The sequence below is a fragment of the Vulpes vulpes genome, chromosome 4 (assembly GCF_048418805.1).
Source record: "Vulpes vulpes isolate BD-2025 chromosome 4, VulVul3, whole genome shotgun sequence".
In the NCBI taxonomy this organism is placed as follows: Eukaryota; Metazoa; Chordata; class Mammalia; order Carnivora; family Canidae; genus Vulpes; species Vulpes vulpes.
In genome coordinates, this window is record NC_132783.1 from 114,637,510 (window position 1) to 114,654,427 (window position 16,918).

Sequence of the window (16,918 nt, forward strand, 5' to 3'; positions counted from 1 at the left end):
GATGGGGGAGGACAGAAAGGGCTGCTGGTGTGTTGTAGTCACAAAACTGCTGCCAAAGGACAGAACTACATATTCTCTTCCATGTAAAGGCACTTCATCCAAGCAGAGGAACAGCTGGTGATGTTCCTTTCTCGTCTCTTTCTCCAGGTTGTGAAAATTGCTAGAGCTGCACACGTGTGGTTGGAAAACAAATGGGGATGGTTGTACATTTTGCTCTATGTTTCTCTCTCATTCAGAAATGCTCATCTCCTCCCCTGGGAGCCCAAATTCACTCTCTGTTGAATGTAGTCTTAAAAATAAAACCGGTCTTATCCAGGCAAGTCCATTGGGTGGGGTAGAGGGTAGGTCATGAGTGGAATCTGCATCTAAATATTTTTCTGTTGCTGGCTTGCCACCGTGCATGATACTATGACATTCCTTTGAGTTGACACTACCTCTTTGCCCAGTCCCCTCTGGAAATACAGCCTTTTTTATCAGGAGGCATCAAAGGCATCATATGGTGCTATCAATCCATCTGTAGTACAAGAATCACAGGCTGGACTCCAGGTGTTTCTAGAGACTTCAAGAGACTTCAGGAGCTCTGGAAGTGATAAAACTGAGGGCGAGCTCCCAGAAGCTTCCAAACCAGGAATGTTAAATACACGCCCACATGTACCACTGTCTCATCCTTCTTGCAAGCAGACATATCGCTAATTGAATATTTATACTCTTCTCTGTTGAATCTAGATTCAGCCTAAGAATCCTTTGCATAGCCAATTGATTGTAATAGGCATGACCATTTTCTATCCCTGTTTTTAAACTATTCAGTGCAAACAAAATTGATGATTGCGATGCTGAGAAGCCAGAAAATAGGATAATAAGTACTGAGAAACATTTTCAGGGTACCCTCATGAAATGTGCCCAGAGAGCAAAGGTAATGAAAACATACAGAAAATCAGGGCAAGAGTGGAGAATCTCCAGGAGACTGTTATAAAGGCTCGGTTTCAACTCTCTGTATTTCAAGTCCCCTCTCCAACTACTATCACCAGCTTCCCTTTTCAGTATAACCCTTAAGCAGAAAATACAGATTTTACACTATCAGAAGTTTCTACTATTTTTTAAAAAGATTTATTTATTTATTTTAGACAGACAGACAGAGAAAGAGAAAGAGAGAGAGAGAGAATATTGAAGCAGGCTCCCCTTGAGTGGAGCAGATGCTGAGCTTAATCCCAGGACCCTGAGATCATGACCTGAGCCCAAATCAAGAGTTGGATGCTTAACCAAATGAGCCACCCAGGTGCCCCAGGAATTCCATTCTATTTTTAAAAAAATTTCTACATGAGCCTCCATGTATGCCAAGAGCCACAAACACGATGGAGAGGTTGTCCAAACTTTAGGCATGTTCTATCTACCTTTTCTTTTAAACAGCTACATCCCACCTGAAAGCAATGCTGAAATCCCCTACAAGGCTCCCATGAGAAGGGGCAGCCACTGCTGGTCTCACCTGCTGCAGAGCTCTCTGGATGTCGATCCCCTGGCCCCACGGCACAGCTGGGTTAGCCAGGCAGTCCCCAGCATTCCCTCGGCGGGATATATCAATTCTCTGCCTCCGCAGGCTCTGAAAAGCCTCAGCCATCACCTTCACCCCATCGTAGGTGAGCGCAGAGGTGTACTGGTGGGAGGAATGGAGACAGTTAGGTGTCAGAGAGAGCTGACAGGGAGGCAGGTGGGAACTCTGTCTGGGAATGTGCTTTCTGGGGATGAGAATGCCAGCAGTGGGCCAGGCATGGGGACACAGGGGCACGGGTGAACCAGAAAGTGATTGTGCCTTAGATGGGGGCTGCTGCTCCTCATTAGCCCATGTTGCCCTCCTGAATTGTGAGTTCCATGTTGCCAGTTGTGACTTTCAAAGGGAAGCCAGAATTCTAGATTTTTGCGTGCAATCTTAAAACGTGGGTTCAACTGGAAAAAGAATGCATAGATTAAATACAGCACATCTACAGCTGTGATACAGTTTATGGAAAACTAATTGGTTTTCTCTGTATTTCAGTCACCAGTTGGGAGCCAAGAAGAACTATTTACTCCATTATCCCTTGTGAGAGTAAAAGGAAAAAAAAATCCAAGAAGGGTAAACTCTTAATTATTTTCACATGTGCATCACAAGTGGCAGATTTACATTCTGCACACTTTCTCCTTATGCTTATTCATGATAACTCTCTTTTTTTTTTCCCTCTTGCCTAAGAGGGGGATAAAATATTGATGAAACAAAGGAGGATAACAATCCAGGACAATATTTTCTGGCTTTGGAAATCATGTCTATCTTCATTATTGTGTTCCCAATCCTAGCTTGTTGTCTGGCACATTTTAAGTTTACAATAGAGAGTTGTAGAATGAATGTATGAGGTTTTTTCCTGTTTTTGACTACAATTCTTTCACTTAAAAAATATACAGAGAGATATTACATTAGATTATTTTTATAATCTCCAAACTTTTAGAAGTTGGATGGGGTATTCACATATTAACTGGTATGTGGTTTGTTCGTTGTTTTAAAGCACATGTGTGATTTTGTTTAGGCTTATATTGAAATCTTCATTTTAAGTTATTTTAATTCCAGTTAACATACAGTGTAATATTAGTTTCAGGTGTACAATATAGTGATTTGGCACTTTCACCACCCTGCGCTCATCACAAGTGCCCTCCTTAATCCCCATCACCTGTTTCATCTACCACCACCCCCAGCACCCCAGTTGCCATCAGTTCTTTATTTTATTTTTTTTAAAGATTTTATTTATATATTTATTCATGAGAGACAGAGAGAGAGAGAGAGAGAGAGAGAGAGAGAGGCAGAGACACAGGCAGAGGGAGAAGCAGACTCCATGCAGGGAGCCTGATGTGGGACTTGATCCTGGGTCTCCAGGATCACGCCCTGGGGGGAAGTCGGCACTAAACCGCTGAGCCACCGGGGCTGCCCCAGTTTGTTCTTTATAGTTAAGAATCTGTTTCTTTTTTTTTTTTTTTTTTTTTTTTTAATTTTTATTTATTTATGATAGTCACAGAGAGAGAGAGAGAGGCAGAGACACAGGCGGAGGGAGAAGCAGGCTCCATGCACCGGGAGCCTGATGTGGGATTCGATCCCGGGTCTCCAGGATCGCGCCCTGGGCCAAAGGCAGGCGCCAAACCGCTGCGCCACCCAGGGATCCCAAGAATCTGTTTCTTAACTTCCCTCTCTCTCTCTTTTTCCCCTTTGCTCTTAACAAATGAGTGAAATTATACGGGAAATAAATCTTCAGTTTTTGAATTGCTAAATCAGTTTAAGCAAGAGTGGGATGAGAAGCATCTCAGTTAAATGGCTTGCCATTCACAAAAAGAAACTGACCAAGTGGCAAGAGAACGTTGCCAACGATTCCCTGTTTGCTCCAGATAAATAAATTTGGCCTCAGAATCCTCAACACAGTGTTCCATGCAGCCTCTGTCAGGCTATTGGGTCTAACATGGGAAAGAAATTACCTGCTATCCTTGTTCTAAACCACTACCAAATAGCAAACAAAATAGATTTTGTCTGTAGGATTTAGAGCTTCATGGCTGGAGAATGAGAGAGAGATGGTCTGCATAACTGGGAGTTCACACTCTGAAGCAGAGATGAGCTGGATATTGCTTCGATTTCTCTGATTTTTAGCTGGGTACGTTGCAGACCAGATAAAGGACTAGTTTCCTGAACAACTCAAGAAGGCTCCATCCACAAAAAAATGAATGCAAACAGTATCCCACCTGGAGTTGTGCAACATGAAGGTCCTGCCCAGAATAGAGACACCATTTTCCAGCTTCCCCTTAGAGCTAGCCGGCTAGGTTTCTAAGATGTGGTCAATAGCAAGTGAGTAGGAGATCTGTATGGGAGATCTTTATAGGAGAACTATAAAGAACTGAAAGGAGTTCTTAAAAGAAGCAGTTGTGTTTTTTATTTTCCTTTTTCCTTTCCTACTGGGTAGAATAGTGAGTTAATTGCTGGAGCTTCAGCAGCCATTTTGGCCTATAAGGTAGCAGCCATATGTTGAGGGTAGCAGAACAAGAAGATAGAAAAAGCTTGAGTGTTTGACAACTGTGGAGCCATTATACAAGCCCCAGATTGCTGACTTCTGAATTTTGTTTATACAAGAGAAAAACAACATCTTTGTTTAAACCATTGTCATTCTGGATTGTCCAACCTTTACAACATACTCTTAATTTTTATGTATATATTCTTCTTAGCTTGTTCCTTTTAGAAAGTCTATCCTTTCCTAAAGTCTAACACTTCCCAGAAATCTGGGACAGGGAAAGGGACCAGGTTGGTACTTTGCTGTCTGTTGCCCATCCCCTCACCTTAGGTCTCTTCCAGTCCACTCGGGTGTGGTCTCGAGCATCACTGTTCTTCCACTGCTGCATGATCTTGGCTGGGATGGTGTCTGTGTAGTTCACCAACTGGAAACCTGTCACATTTGCTCCACTCTCCTTGAATTTGTTTAAGTCAATATCCATGAAACCCTGTGCAGGGAGGAGGGGAAAGAAGTCAGAACATGCTGCCTGTATAAATCAATTTAATCATGTTAGAGGATCACAGGATTTTCCACTGTGTTCCATAAGGTGAAACTGGATGAATGGAGAGACATTTGTACTTCCCTTCCTCCTGAAGGTTATCACTTAATTTGTACACTGTTAGCAGCACAGTGGTTAAGAGCACTTGCTCAGAAGCCAGCCTTACCTGGGTTGAAGTGCTGGCTCTGCACAGTCATTAGTTAAACTACCTTGGACTAAGTTGCCTGATGGTTTCTTGTCTGAATAACAAAGGTTAGGAAGTTGGGGAGAAAAAGTAATGTGATGATGCATGTCAGGTCTGTGGTGTAGACTGAATGGCTGGGATACCACAAATGATACCACAAATATGGAACAGAATAGACACATAAGGAGGGAAGGGCCTACTCTACAACCCACATTCCCCACCATTTTGAGAGAAGAATCTGAAGTCCATCAGGAGCAAGATCCTGCGGGCTCCCAAAGATCACCAGCAAGTCTGTGGAAGAGGTGGGATTTTGATCTGGATTCTGACCATCCCTCACTCCATGCTCTTTCCTGTACCACAGACTAGCTTTTCTCTACCCAGTGCGGCCTGATTAATTCTAACCTCCGTAAAGGATTCTTTACCAGGAGTAAATCTTTCCTCCCTATTTGGTGAAGTTCATTCAAATTCAGGAGGTCTTTAACTTATAAAGGAAACCTGATATTTGTATAATATATTCCATAGTGCACAGTACTTTCATATCTATGTTTCACTTTATGACTTAATAAGGTAGAGATTATATGTCTATTTTCCATATAAAGAAACTGAGACAAAGTGGGAGAATTGATGACAACGTCATCCAGTGAGTCAATGGCAGAGCATAGACCAGAACTAAAGTATTCTGAAGGTCTTTACTCATCATTTAACAAACATTTTTGAGAAACTCTAGTGCACTATTCTAATAGTGTATAAAAGTTCCTTCTCTTATGAAGCTTACATTCTAGACAATAAACATTATGTAGCATAGTATATACAATGAAATCCTACATACTATCCAAGTCTCTTAATTTCTCATTGACTTATCTAGTTCCTTGTTTAAAAGGTCTAGTCCTAAACAACTCTGACTCAAAGATCCTCCCCCAAATCCCCACAAGTACCTCTAAAATTTTGATTATTATTTATATTTTATAAGTAAGCCAAGCTCAGTTCTACTCAGAGCCTATGTCCTAGCTCTTCTCTCTGCCTCAAAATGTTCTTTCCCTGGCTGGATCCTTTCTGTCTTTAGGATCTCAGCCAAAATGCAGTCTCTTCAGAGAGATCTTTCCTGGCCTCTTATCTAAGGATCCAATTCCCACCCTGTGGTAGATGCTGTCAATAAGTACTCTGCTCATTTACACTTCCCTTTATACATTGATATTTCATTTTTAAAGACTTTATTTTTGAGAGAGAGAGGGAGAGAGAGAGAGAGAGACAGAGAGACAGAGAGAATCAGAGAGAGAGATAACAAGTAGGGAGGTGGGGAGAGGGAGAAGGAGAAAGAGAAGCAATACTCCATGCTGAGCAGGGAGCCTGACGTAGGACTTGATCCTAGGACCCTGAAATCATGATCTGAGCTGAAGCTGATGTGTAGCCCACTGAGCCATGCAGGTGCCCCTGCTATTTCACTTTTTATACTAACTACAAGTACCTATTACTTCAACTCTGTGGGAATTAATACACCCAAGAGCAGCATCCAACCAACGACAAATGGAAAGCTAGTAGATAAATACTCTCGGATCCTTTCCCCAGCAGTGGGGGTTGAGGACAACCCTCAGGCCCATTCTACATTAATGTCTAGAGCTTCCTTTAAGGGATTAGGCTCCTGCAGGAGTATGTGTCTTGATTGTGCACCTTTACGGGATGCTGGCCTGTCCCTTCCTAACTTCCCAGATTCCCTAATTGGTACCCAAAGAAACCACTTGTTCTTGAATCCTTGTCTTTTTTTTTTAAATAATAAATTTATTTTTTATTGGTGCTCAATTTGCCAACATACAGAATAACACCCAGTGCTCATCCTGTCAAGTGCCCCCTTCAGTGCCCATCACCCATTCACCCCACCCCCTGCCCTTCTCCCCTTCCACCACCCCTAGTTCATTTCCCAGGGTTAGGAGTCTTCATGTTCTGTCTCCCTTTCTGATATTTCCTACCCATTTCTTCTCCCTTCCCTTCTATTCCCTTTCACTATTATTTATTTGAATCCTTGTATTAAGTCCTACTTCTAGAAGTCACCAATAAGTCATCCCACCACCCAGTCCAGCCATTTCCTTCTCAGTGTCCTGTTTTAGTTTCTCCAGAGTGTTTTTCCCTATTTGAGAAAAGATCTCTTTTACTCATTTGATCCCTTGTCTTCCTTTTCCCATTGGAGTATTGGCTCCATGAGGACAGGGAGCTTTTCTCTTTTGTTCATCGATGTGCCCTGAAGCCTGGCATCTAGAGCAATGTCTGGTATACAGCAGATGCTCAATATATATTTGCTGCATGAGTGAATAAAAGTCAGAGACTTCCACAAGCAAGAATGCTAATTAGGCAAGGGAAATATGATAAGCAGACAGCAAATGTCAGTGGATGAATTTAATTGGTTGGAAAGAGAAGCTCAGGTTAACTTCTCCCATAGCCACAGTTTATAGACTTTCACAGAGGTTTACTGATTTGCACAACAGTCTAGCAAGTTGTTAGTACACATAGAAATAAGGATATATACTTGAAGACATTGTACCACGTAGGAGATATCCCATCACTGGTTAAAAGCTAAAGCACAGTTGAGAAATTTCTCATCATTTTTAGAGAACTTTAAAAAGAACATGTTGTTCATAAACTAACTATTGAGAGAATCAAATAGAAATTATCTCCCTCAGTCATCTTCTGTCACTCGAAATCTATTAGCCAGCTCCTGGGCATTTTGCACTAAATGCCCCCATCTTGAACATAATGGGGGCCACAGTAAACGGCAGAGTTTATTCGAACATAAATGTCACTCGCTTCCATCATCAGAATGTCTGACTACAAGGTTAATGGAGCCAAACCTTGGTTATGTCTAATCAAACTTATGGGACCCTCTAATGGAACTCCTTGTGCTCCCCTGGGAAGGACTGGGCAGAGGATGATAAACTCCTATCTGTGATGTCAGGTAAAAGAAACATTAGGGAATGACTTGAGGTCAACACGCATTCATCTAATAGCTGGCATTTTCCCTCCCATGTAAGATCTCATGCTGGAATGGTCATCTTGAATCTCTATTATGTACTTAATCACTAAGAAATGAGTCTTTTATAGTGACTGTGTTTGATTTTTCCATAATGCAAGAAAATGGACTCTGCCAGTATAGACAAGTGCTCTTGACTAAGAAGGAGAAATAAATGCATTAACTGTTTGCCTACTACTTAACTGGAAAGTTCAACTCATTCTATTTCCTGAGAATGCTTATAGAACAAGGTTCAAGGTTTAACAAAATAATTTTCTAATTTTCTTTGCCATTTTATTTGAAAAAACCCAATAACTTTGGGTAATGTTTGATATTTAGAATATTTTTCTTACTCTGCTTAATCTGTGATATTAGTTATAGGTGTAAGGATGTAACATTGGTAATTATATTTTATTAAGGGTTTAAATTATGAAGTTTAATAGTCACCATTCTATTTGAGCCATTTTGTCCATTTTATAACATGCCCCCAAACACTGGGTCCATTGCTCTGTACACTGTACTATTGAATACAAATGAAATCAATGCACAAGATGCTTCAAGTTATTTGGTATAACAAACCAGGTCTTCTAAACCCAGGCTCCTTCCAACTGTCCCTGCAGAGCTGTACCAGCTGCTGCTCTTCAGAGAGTGACTCTGTTTCTCATCTAAAATAATGTTTTGAGGCACCTGGGTGGCTCATTCAGTTAAGTGTCTGCCTTTGGGTCAGGTCATGATATCAGGGTCCTAGGATTGAGCATTGCGTCAGGCTCTCTGCTCAGCAGGGAGTCTGCTTGTCCCTCTTGCTCTGCTCTTCCTCCCTGCTCATGCTCTCTCTTGCTCTCTCTCTCTCTCTCAAATAAATAAATAAAATCTTAAAAAAAAATAAAATACACATTGTGACAAGTGAGCTCTTGGAGCTGTTATGTCCCTATGCTCCCATGTGCTGTTTTGACACCTCTGTGGCCCTTTATAGTGTCCCACGTGTGTCTGATGAATGTGTGACATAAGACGAATACTCTGCCTCCTGTCTTCATTCAAGCATAGATGACCTGGCTGGTGTACTGCAGGCTCTCAGGATAGAGGTCCTCAACCTGAGGGATATATCAGAATAACTTCAAGAGCTTTATAGTCATCTCTAAGGATTTTCATTCAGTAACCTTGGAGAGGAAACTGGACACCTGCATTTTTAAATTTTTTTAAAAAAGATTTTATTTATTTGAGAGAGCAAGAGCACACACACAAGAACAGAGGGAGTGGGGGAGCAGACTCCCTGCTGAGCAGAGAGCCCTATTTGGGGCTGGATCCCAGGGCCCTTAGATCATGACCTGAGCTGAAGGCAGATGCTTAACTGACTAAACCACCCAGGTACCCCTAGACACCTGTATTTTTATAAAATGCTAAGGCTAACAAAAAAATCAAAGTTCAATGTATTAAAATTATAAAGATACTCTTTAGAATAATTCCAAATGATAGCACAAATAACAAACACTGAGGAATAGGTGTGCAGGATAGTATAAGATGATTGATCATATTTCTAATGGGAGAGTCACAGATAGGATTAAAATTGATTAAGGAAGAAAAAGCGACATATTCTGTATATTATGTAGAAATGTGGAGGAAATCACCAGAATCACCAAACACAGAAAAGGCTTAAGATTTTTAATAAGTATGAGATTGAAGAGAACAGGCATTTGCTTTTTATTTTATACCCTTCTGTAATATTTTTTCTTTTTCACTATATGAATATAGTTCCTTTTTATACTATGAAAAAATAAAAATAGCTTCTCCAAATAATTCTGATGTACTTTGATGGTTAGGAATCATCTGTCAGTGGAGGAAGGAGTGGCTGTGGCAGAACAAGGAAGATAAGTTGTCTCATTTATTGAAACTTTGTTATGGTGTGTTAAGGGAGCCTTGCTTACTTTGTTATCTCCTGGGTTGGAGATAAAGAATACTGGCACAGTTAACTGCTCCACTGAAACATAGCTTCAGAAGCATTGCTCATAAGAATAACAAAAACAGGAATAATGGCTGAAGTTCTACTTCATATGCATTACATAACTTCATCTCAACAACCTTCTGAGAGTGATAAGTTTACTGTCATTTAAAAATGAAAAATGAAATAATTAGTCAACAGTCACCCTTAGATTTATTTTAAACATTTCCCAAGTTCTTATCCTGAGCCAGGCATTCTGTTAAATGCTTTATATAGATAATCTTATTTTATCCCCCAAACAACCCTGAAAGGTGAATATGCACAGTAGGCACCAGATGCTTATTTGCATAAATGAGTTGAGTGAGTATCCATCCCAATTTTATGTTGAAGAGCTGTGGTTCAGAGACTTTTGGAAACTCTCTTGAGATCACACAGCAAGCAAGAATTCAGACCATAGTCCAATCATAAAATCTGTCTTGTCAATATGTTACATTTCCTTCCAGGTAGAGGAACACATGAACTTAGCTTTAGAATGGAGCTGCCAGACTGTCCAAAGAGGGACAAAGAAACTATGACAGTGTGGATGGCATAGCTAATAGCCCTGAATACATGATTCACCCTGCTGAAGAGAGGCCTTCTAGTACAGCTTTCTAGCTTTTTTTTTTAAGATTTTATTTATTTATTAATGAGAAGCACAGAGAGAGAGAGAGAGAGAGAAAGAGAGAGAGAGAGAGAGGCAGAGACAGGCAGAGGGAGAAGCAGGCTCCGTGCAGGGAGCCCGACGTGGGACTCGATCCCGGGACTCCAGGATCATGCCCTGGGCTGACGGGCAGTGCTAAGCCGCTGAGCCACCTGGGCTGCCCTACAGCTTTCTATCTTAAAGGAGTATTTGTGGTTGAACATCGTAGGTTTCTTTCCTTGACGCTAATCTCTGGAGATTGGCTAGATGTTTCTCAAGCCCCTGATTTATCTAAAGTCTATTAGTGCCCACCTACCCTACATCCAAACCAGGGGGTCGGCAAATATTTTCTGTAAAGGGCCAGATTGTGAATATTTTCGGCTTTGCAGGCCATATGGCTTCTGCTGTAATTATTCAACTCTGCCATTATAGCATGAAAGCAGCCATAGACAATAGTAAATGAATGAGCATGGCTGTGTCCCAACAAAATTTATTTATGGACACTGAAATTTGAATTTCATATGATTTTCACAAGTCATGAAATATCATTCTTTTCATTTTTTCCAATAATTTAAAACTGTAAAAACCATTCTTAGCTCATGAGCCAAACAAAATGAGGTGACAGCTGGAACTGACCCTTAGACCACAGTTTACTGACACCTGATACAAAGATGTTGGAGATCAGACCAAACCCCTCATTGTACAGATGGGGAAAGTGAGCTCCAGAGAGGACACGAGAGGCCTAAGGCCATATAGCTAGTTAGGGGATTAGCTGGGGTTACAACCTGACTCCCTTATATGTCATTGTAGGAGCAGTGCAATGCTGACCAGCTAGTGGAATAGAATGGGAGTAAAAGTGCTTAATTAAGTAGTTAACATAGACATTCCTTCTAACATCAATTATAATTTTCAAAGGATTAGAATGAAAAGCCATTTCAAATAATTATGATATCCTAAAGAGATGTTTAACATTATAACTACGTTGGATATGCTTTCATGTAGCTGTGAAGATTTAGAAAATGCTTTCAGGATCATGAAGAGGCTCTGGGCTATCATTATGACTATTAATTATCACGTGTGGCTGGAAACAAAAGAACTGATTATACACACTTATTGGTTACTTAACCTCTCCAAGGCTCAGTTCTCTGGTCTTCAAAATGCAAATATAATAGCACCTACAGCATAGAAGCAGTGGAAGTTTGAAAAGAATATATTTAAGCACTTAAAACTGTGTCTAGCACATAGTAAGTGCTTAGTGAACATTCGTTATTATCACCAATATCATTATCATGGCCTCAAAAGAAGTTAGGTGTTGCTAGAACTGCTTCAAAACCAGGCAGTGGGCCAAGCAAGACGCCTGAGAGAACATGAGGCAGGTGTACAGGGACACTGCTGTTGGAGGATGAAAAGCTTTATCTTCAAAGCTAGATTTCCTTTTTCTCTAGGATGCTTTCAAGGGGATCATGTGCAAGCGGTTCAGCCCTCATCATCCTGCTTGCATGGACACCACATCCGTCAGAAGGAAGAGGGAACATCCAGCATTGTTAAAGGGGCCAGGAAGAAGGTTTATTAAACAAGACCTGGGACACTAGAAAGAGCACTAGCTTCTGTTTCATCCCCGTGAGATCTAGAAGAGGTAGAGTTAGAATAAATCAAAGAAACTGTACTTTATCCTGAGAAGGGCACAAGTTGAACATGCCAAATTTCCCCCACTCATCAGATAGATTCTTAGATGACAGCTCCAAAGAGAGGATGGTTACAGGGAAGTGAAGTTTGAAAAGTCTTGTTGCATTAGAAATACTGGAGAAAGTGGGAATAATCAACCTGAAAAATGCTGGAAACTGAGAAGGTAAGCGGAGGATGTATGCAGATCCTGTCATGGGAAAGAGGGGGAAGATTTATTCACCAAGACTCCAGAAGGCAAGCCTGTACCTGTGAATGGATAGAAATCACGGTAGGCAGATTTTGGCTAAAATATAATGACAACTGCCATAGTGCCTAAGATGTGTCAAAGCCTGTACTAAGTAGTAGGCATATGCTAAGGGCTTTATTTTTATTATCTCATTTAATCCTCATAACAAACCTGTGGATCGGGTACTTACTCTTACCATTACCATTATGCAAATGAGAAAACTGAGACTTAACTGAATGGGAATGGCTTCTGCCCAATATCACACAGCCAGTGATGGGCAGAGACCACAGTTGTAGCAGGTAACAAGACACTCGGCTTGTTTTCCCAGCACTGTACATCCTGCCTCCTCACTGCTAGTCCTGTCAGTCTGACTCCTCCATCTCCTGCAGCGAAGCATGTGGGATGGCCTGAATCTCTACAGTAGGAAGGATTTAGCAGGTCTCCAGGAGATCAGGACGTTTGCCTTCACTTTCTTTAATGTGACCTGCTGCTTGAAATTGTTTCTATCACTCTGAGGTCTGTCTCTCTCCCTGAGCCTGCAGTTGTCCTTCATGCCTGCTCTAAGAGACTGTGGGCTCCCAGGGGGTGGGACCTCAGTCCCCACCATATTTGCAACACAGCACCGGGAGCACACAGATGGCTCAATTCCAGCTAAGGAATTAAGGAAGAGATAGCAAATGTCTTTGCTCACCCTTTTCATTTCTCTCACATGCTTCCACCCTGTCACCTCTCAGCTTTTGTCCTCTGGATTAAAGAGAGCTTTTCATTGACTTTTCCATGTAGTATATTCTGAACTAGGTCATAAATAAGAATTGTCAAGAAAACAGATTTAGGGACAGTCACACAAGTTCTGTCCTGTCTTTGAACCATAAGAGCTGTTTGCCCTTGGGCAATGGTCTCAATCTCTCCCTGCACTAGTTTATCAATCTGTAAAGAAGAGCATTGGCTGGATCAATGATCATTCAAGCTATGTTCCCAGGTTGCAAACATTTTAGAGGTCACCATGATGGGGTAGGGGAATGCAAAAGAAGGGGGTCCTAGATCCCTATCCTCCCTCTATGAAAGCAGCACTTTTTTTCATCTGTTTTACATGTTGGGGGCCCCCACCAAGATTCCATTTGAAAATAGAGCTTTTAACTAAAAAGTTTAGAAACTTCTAAGCCAGTTGATTTCTCTCATAAGGGCTCTTCCAGCTTTGATCTACATAGGTGTGTGCACATGAATATGGATATATATGAATTCATGGAATATTCCTTAGCTGAGGACTCAGTTGTGTCCTCAAATCACCATGTCTCTGCATAAGGGTCTTCACATTTTCCCATTTTAGTCACTTTAACCAACCAAAACTTAAATGTATCCTCACTTTACATAATCCCTGGTAACATGCAGTCTTATCTGGTTCCTGCAAAGTCAATAAGACATTGTAGCTGTGTTTAAATCAGCTAAAACACTGTCTGTATTGGAAAAAACCACTAGTGTTAACTTATCCAAGTGCATTTGAAACCAGGGAGGCAGGTACCTGTATGCTTGGATATCTGCCAACACCCAGGTGTCCATTGTTGCCAAAGTATTGTCAAAGCCAGTCAGGTTGTCTCAGTCCAGGGGTTTAGGATAAAATGCTGGCACTTTGTGTCAGAAGATCCAGGGCCCCCAGACGGGGTTATTGATGCATGGGCCAACAAATACATTATCTGGCCTGGCACTGATTAGTCTCCCCGAGCTTCCATTTATGTTAACAGTGTTCTAACTGGCTGCAGTCAGAGGTGACACCTGGCCAGAATAAGAGCCAAAGGTCAATTCAAAATTCAGCCTAGTGTGGGGCCTAGAGTTCTTGGCTGACTTGAAGCCAACAATATCTTCCTTTTACATTGATCCAAACCTTCCTGTCCAGGGAGGATCAGGTGAAGACTACAGAAAACCTGTTTTGCAAAACCAGCTTAAGCATTTTCAAAGTGTCTCAATACGGTAGGTGTCTATTGAATGCTTGGTGAAAAATGAATGACAGTCCAAACATTAGATAAATTTGAAATCTACTAGAATGGGGAAAGGAATGTTTTAGTTTAGTTACTCATTTAATGCTCCCATTCATCTCTGAGTACTTAATACTGCAAAGCACATAGTAGACAAAGCAGTGCAGCCAAGAATCACAGGTGTGATCCCTGCTTTCAAGTTATTTATGATTTAGTGAGAAATGCCACTATTACCCAAGTAATTGTAGAGCAACTAAATGAACAAAACCTGACCTTGGAGTTTAGGGAAGCCTCCCTGGTAGAAGCAATGAAGCCTGAAAGAGGACATTTGGTTGTGTGAAAAGTGCAAGGAATAGCCTTTTAAGCAGAAAACATATATGCTTGGAGGTTCCAATTCAGAATGACAAAGGGCAGTAAATCAGAGGAAGCACATGTTACACACCAGCCTGTATTCAAATTTCAGCTCTTTTATCTACTAGCTTTTGGCTACAGGCAAGCTACTTAACTTTTCTGTGTCTTGAGATCCTTCACTGTAAAATAAGGATTATTATTTTATTGATATCCTATGACTGGTGAAGATTACCTAATGAACATATGTTAAATTCTTAGAATGATGCCTGGCACAAAGTAAGTACTCACTTAGAGCCTCACAACTCATGGGACTCCATGTTCCTTCCATTATATTATCTGTTTTTCTGTTTTAAAAAGAGGGACAAGTAAGAAGTAAGGACTGATCCCTTCCATTTACACATTATCCCAAACTCCCGCCACAATTGGTGCTGAAACATCTGTTCCTTCTGCTTCTAAGCTGGTGGTGGCAAGGGGGTTTCATGCTCTGAAAGAGCAATTGCAGACACTGTCTTGCATATCTGGAATAGTCTGTTAACTCAGCATGGAAAGGACTATTCTATATCAGCCAAAGTGTGCATGGCTTGCAAGAGCAAAGGCTACTAGCATTGAATGCTTAAGATTAATGGAGCAGCATCTCCCTAGTGATGAAAGAAGCCAATGTGGGATGGGCATTTTGTTTTTGATATCCCTGGACTGTAGAGAGAGAGGCAGGAAAACTAGAACTATAATTTATGGAAATTATAGATCCGCAAAAGTCCTCTTGACAATTTATTCCTTTAAAAAACATCATATCAAATCTTCAACAAATTGAGACTCTGCATATATATATATATATATACATATATATATATATAATTTTTTTTTTGCAAATGATAATGAGTCACTGTCAGAATTGGGATGAGACCCCAGGCTTCTGCTGCACCCATTGTTCTAAAACTCGACATAAAATAGCTCATTTTATCTTTAACTTGTGAAGTGTGTATTCATATTCCCACCTACAGATAAGGAAACTGAGGTACAGAGAGGTGAAGTGACTTGCTCAGTGTCACAGCTAGTAAGTGGGTGAGTCAAAATTCAAACCAAGGAAGTTTCAGGAGGAAAGGAGTTTATTTCTCAGATTTGTTCAATTGTAATACCAGGCCTCAGAGTTGCAAGTTTTCCCTAATTTGGGCAATGTGGCCCGATGAAGAACAAACCTAATTTTTAGATCTAGAGAGATCTGAGTTCAAATTCTAGCTTTAGCCCCATGACCTTAGAAAATTTCCTTCAGAAACTTGAACCTCTTTTTTTTCTCATAAAATGGGAATATAATCTCATTTTTCTTGGAGGGGTACAGAAACTCTCAGATGTCTCTAGAGTGAATTAGTCTAGTGAGGTATAAGTGTGAAGAGCAACAGACCGGAATTTGTCCTATGGAATGCTTGGGCCACTTAGCAAGTAAGGATCCTTTGGGATCTGGGATTTGGCTTTCTACCCACCTACTTCCTCTTTGCTTCCAGAGTTTCTGCAATGTCAGCCTTGGTGATCATAAAGCAAACCATGTGTTTGCACTGTTATAGGAGAGTGAGGTGAGAGAAACTGGAGGGAGGAAAGGGTGTATGCAAGAGAGAATGGGAAGCTGCAGGGGGTCTCATCAGTGAAGAGAGACTCTGATAGGGGTCAGGAAGGCCGGAAGGAACACTTCTGAACCTTTTTCTTGGTCTCCATGTTTCTGCCTGTTTCTTTCTCTCACACACACACATACACACACACACTCACACACACTCACACACAGGCACAGTGCGGAAACTGAGAGGCAGCAGTGGGGGGAATGAAACACAAAGAACAGAGCAAATAATTGCTCCAAATCCCAGGCCCAGCTCTATTGTTTAACTTCTCAGTGACCTAAAGCAGGTCACTTCCCTTCTCTGGGCCTTAAGTGCCCATTTATAAAATAAGGGGCTGAGTGAGATGAGCTCCTAGGGACCCTTCAGCACTAGCTCTTTTGGACTTTTCACTTTTTTTAAGGATTTTATTTATTTATTCATGAGAGAGAGGCAGAAACAGAGGCAGAGGGAGAAGCAGGCTCCAGGCAGGGAGCCCGATGTGGGACTCGATCCCGGAACTCCAGGATCACGCCCTGGGCCAAAGGCAGGTGCTAAACCGCTGAGCCACCCAGGGATGCCCTCTCTTGGACACTTCAAACCAAGGCAAAGGCGTGCTCTTCATAGGACCACTGGCCACACGGATTCACTGTCATCCTTCCCAGACACCCTGCAGCCTATAGAGGACTCTCTAGTCTCCGACTACCATGCTCTGGCAACTCAGATGGCCATTTATGGGGGCTTGCATAATTATCTC

The 16,918-nt window shown here is 41.4% G+C and overlaps 1 protein-coding gene across 4 annotated transcripts in view; it reads right to left on the reverse strand.

The window, feature by feature from the left end:
• Positions 1-16,918, reverse strand: part of GRIA1 (glutamate ionotropic receptor AMPA type subunit 1) — a 302,439-nt gene that overhangs the window by 115,272 nt on the left and 170,249 nt on the right. For all 4 annotated transcript variants that reach the window (XR_012001207.1, XM_072756784.1, XM_072756785.1 and 1 more), the window contains exons 6-7: positions 4,336-4,497; positions 1,484-1,651 (exon numbers count right to left, since the gene is read on the reverse strand). Coding sequence is in view for 3 of the 4 variants with exons in the window: in XM_072756784.1 (XP_072612885.1) it covers positions 1,484-1,651; positions 4,336-4,497 (330 nt within the window). In the remaining variant the exon portion in view is untranslated. The remainder of the gene's footprint in view (positions 1-1,483; positions 1,652-4,335; positions 4,498-16,918) is intronic.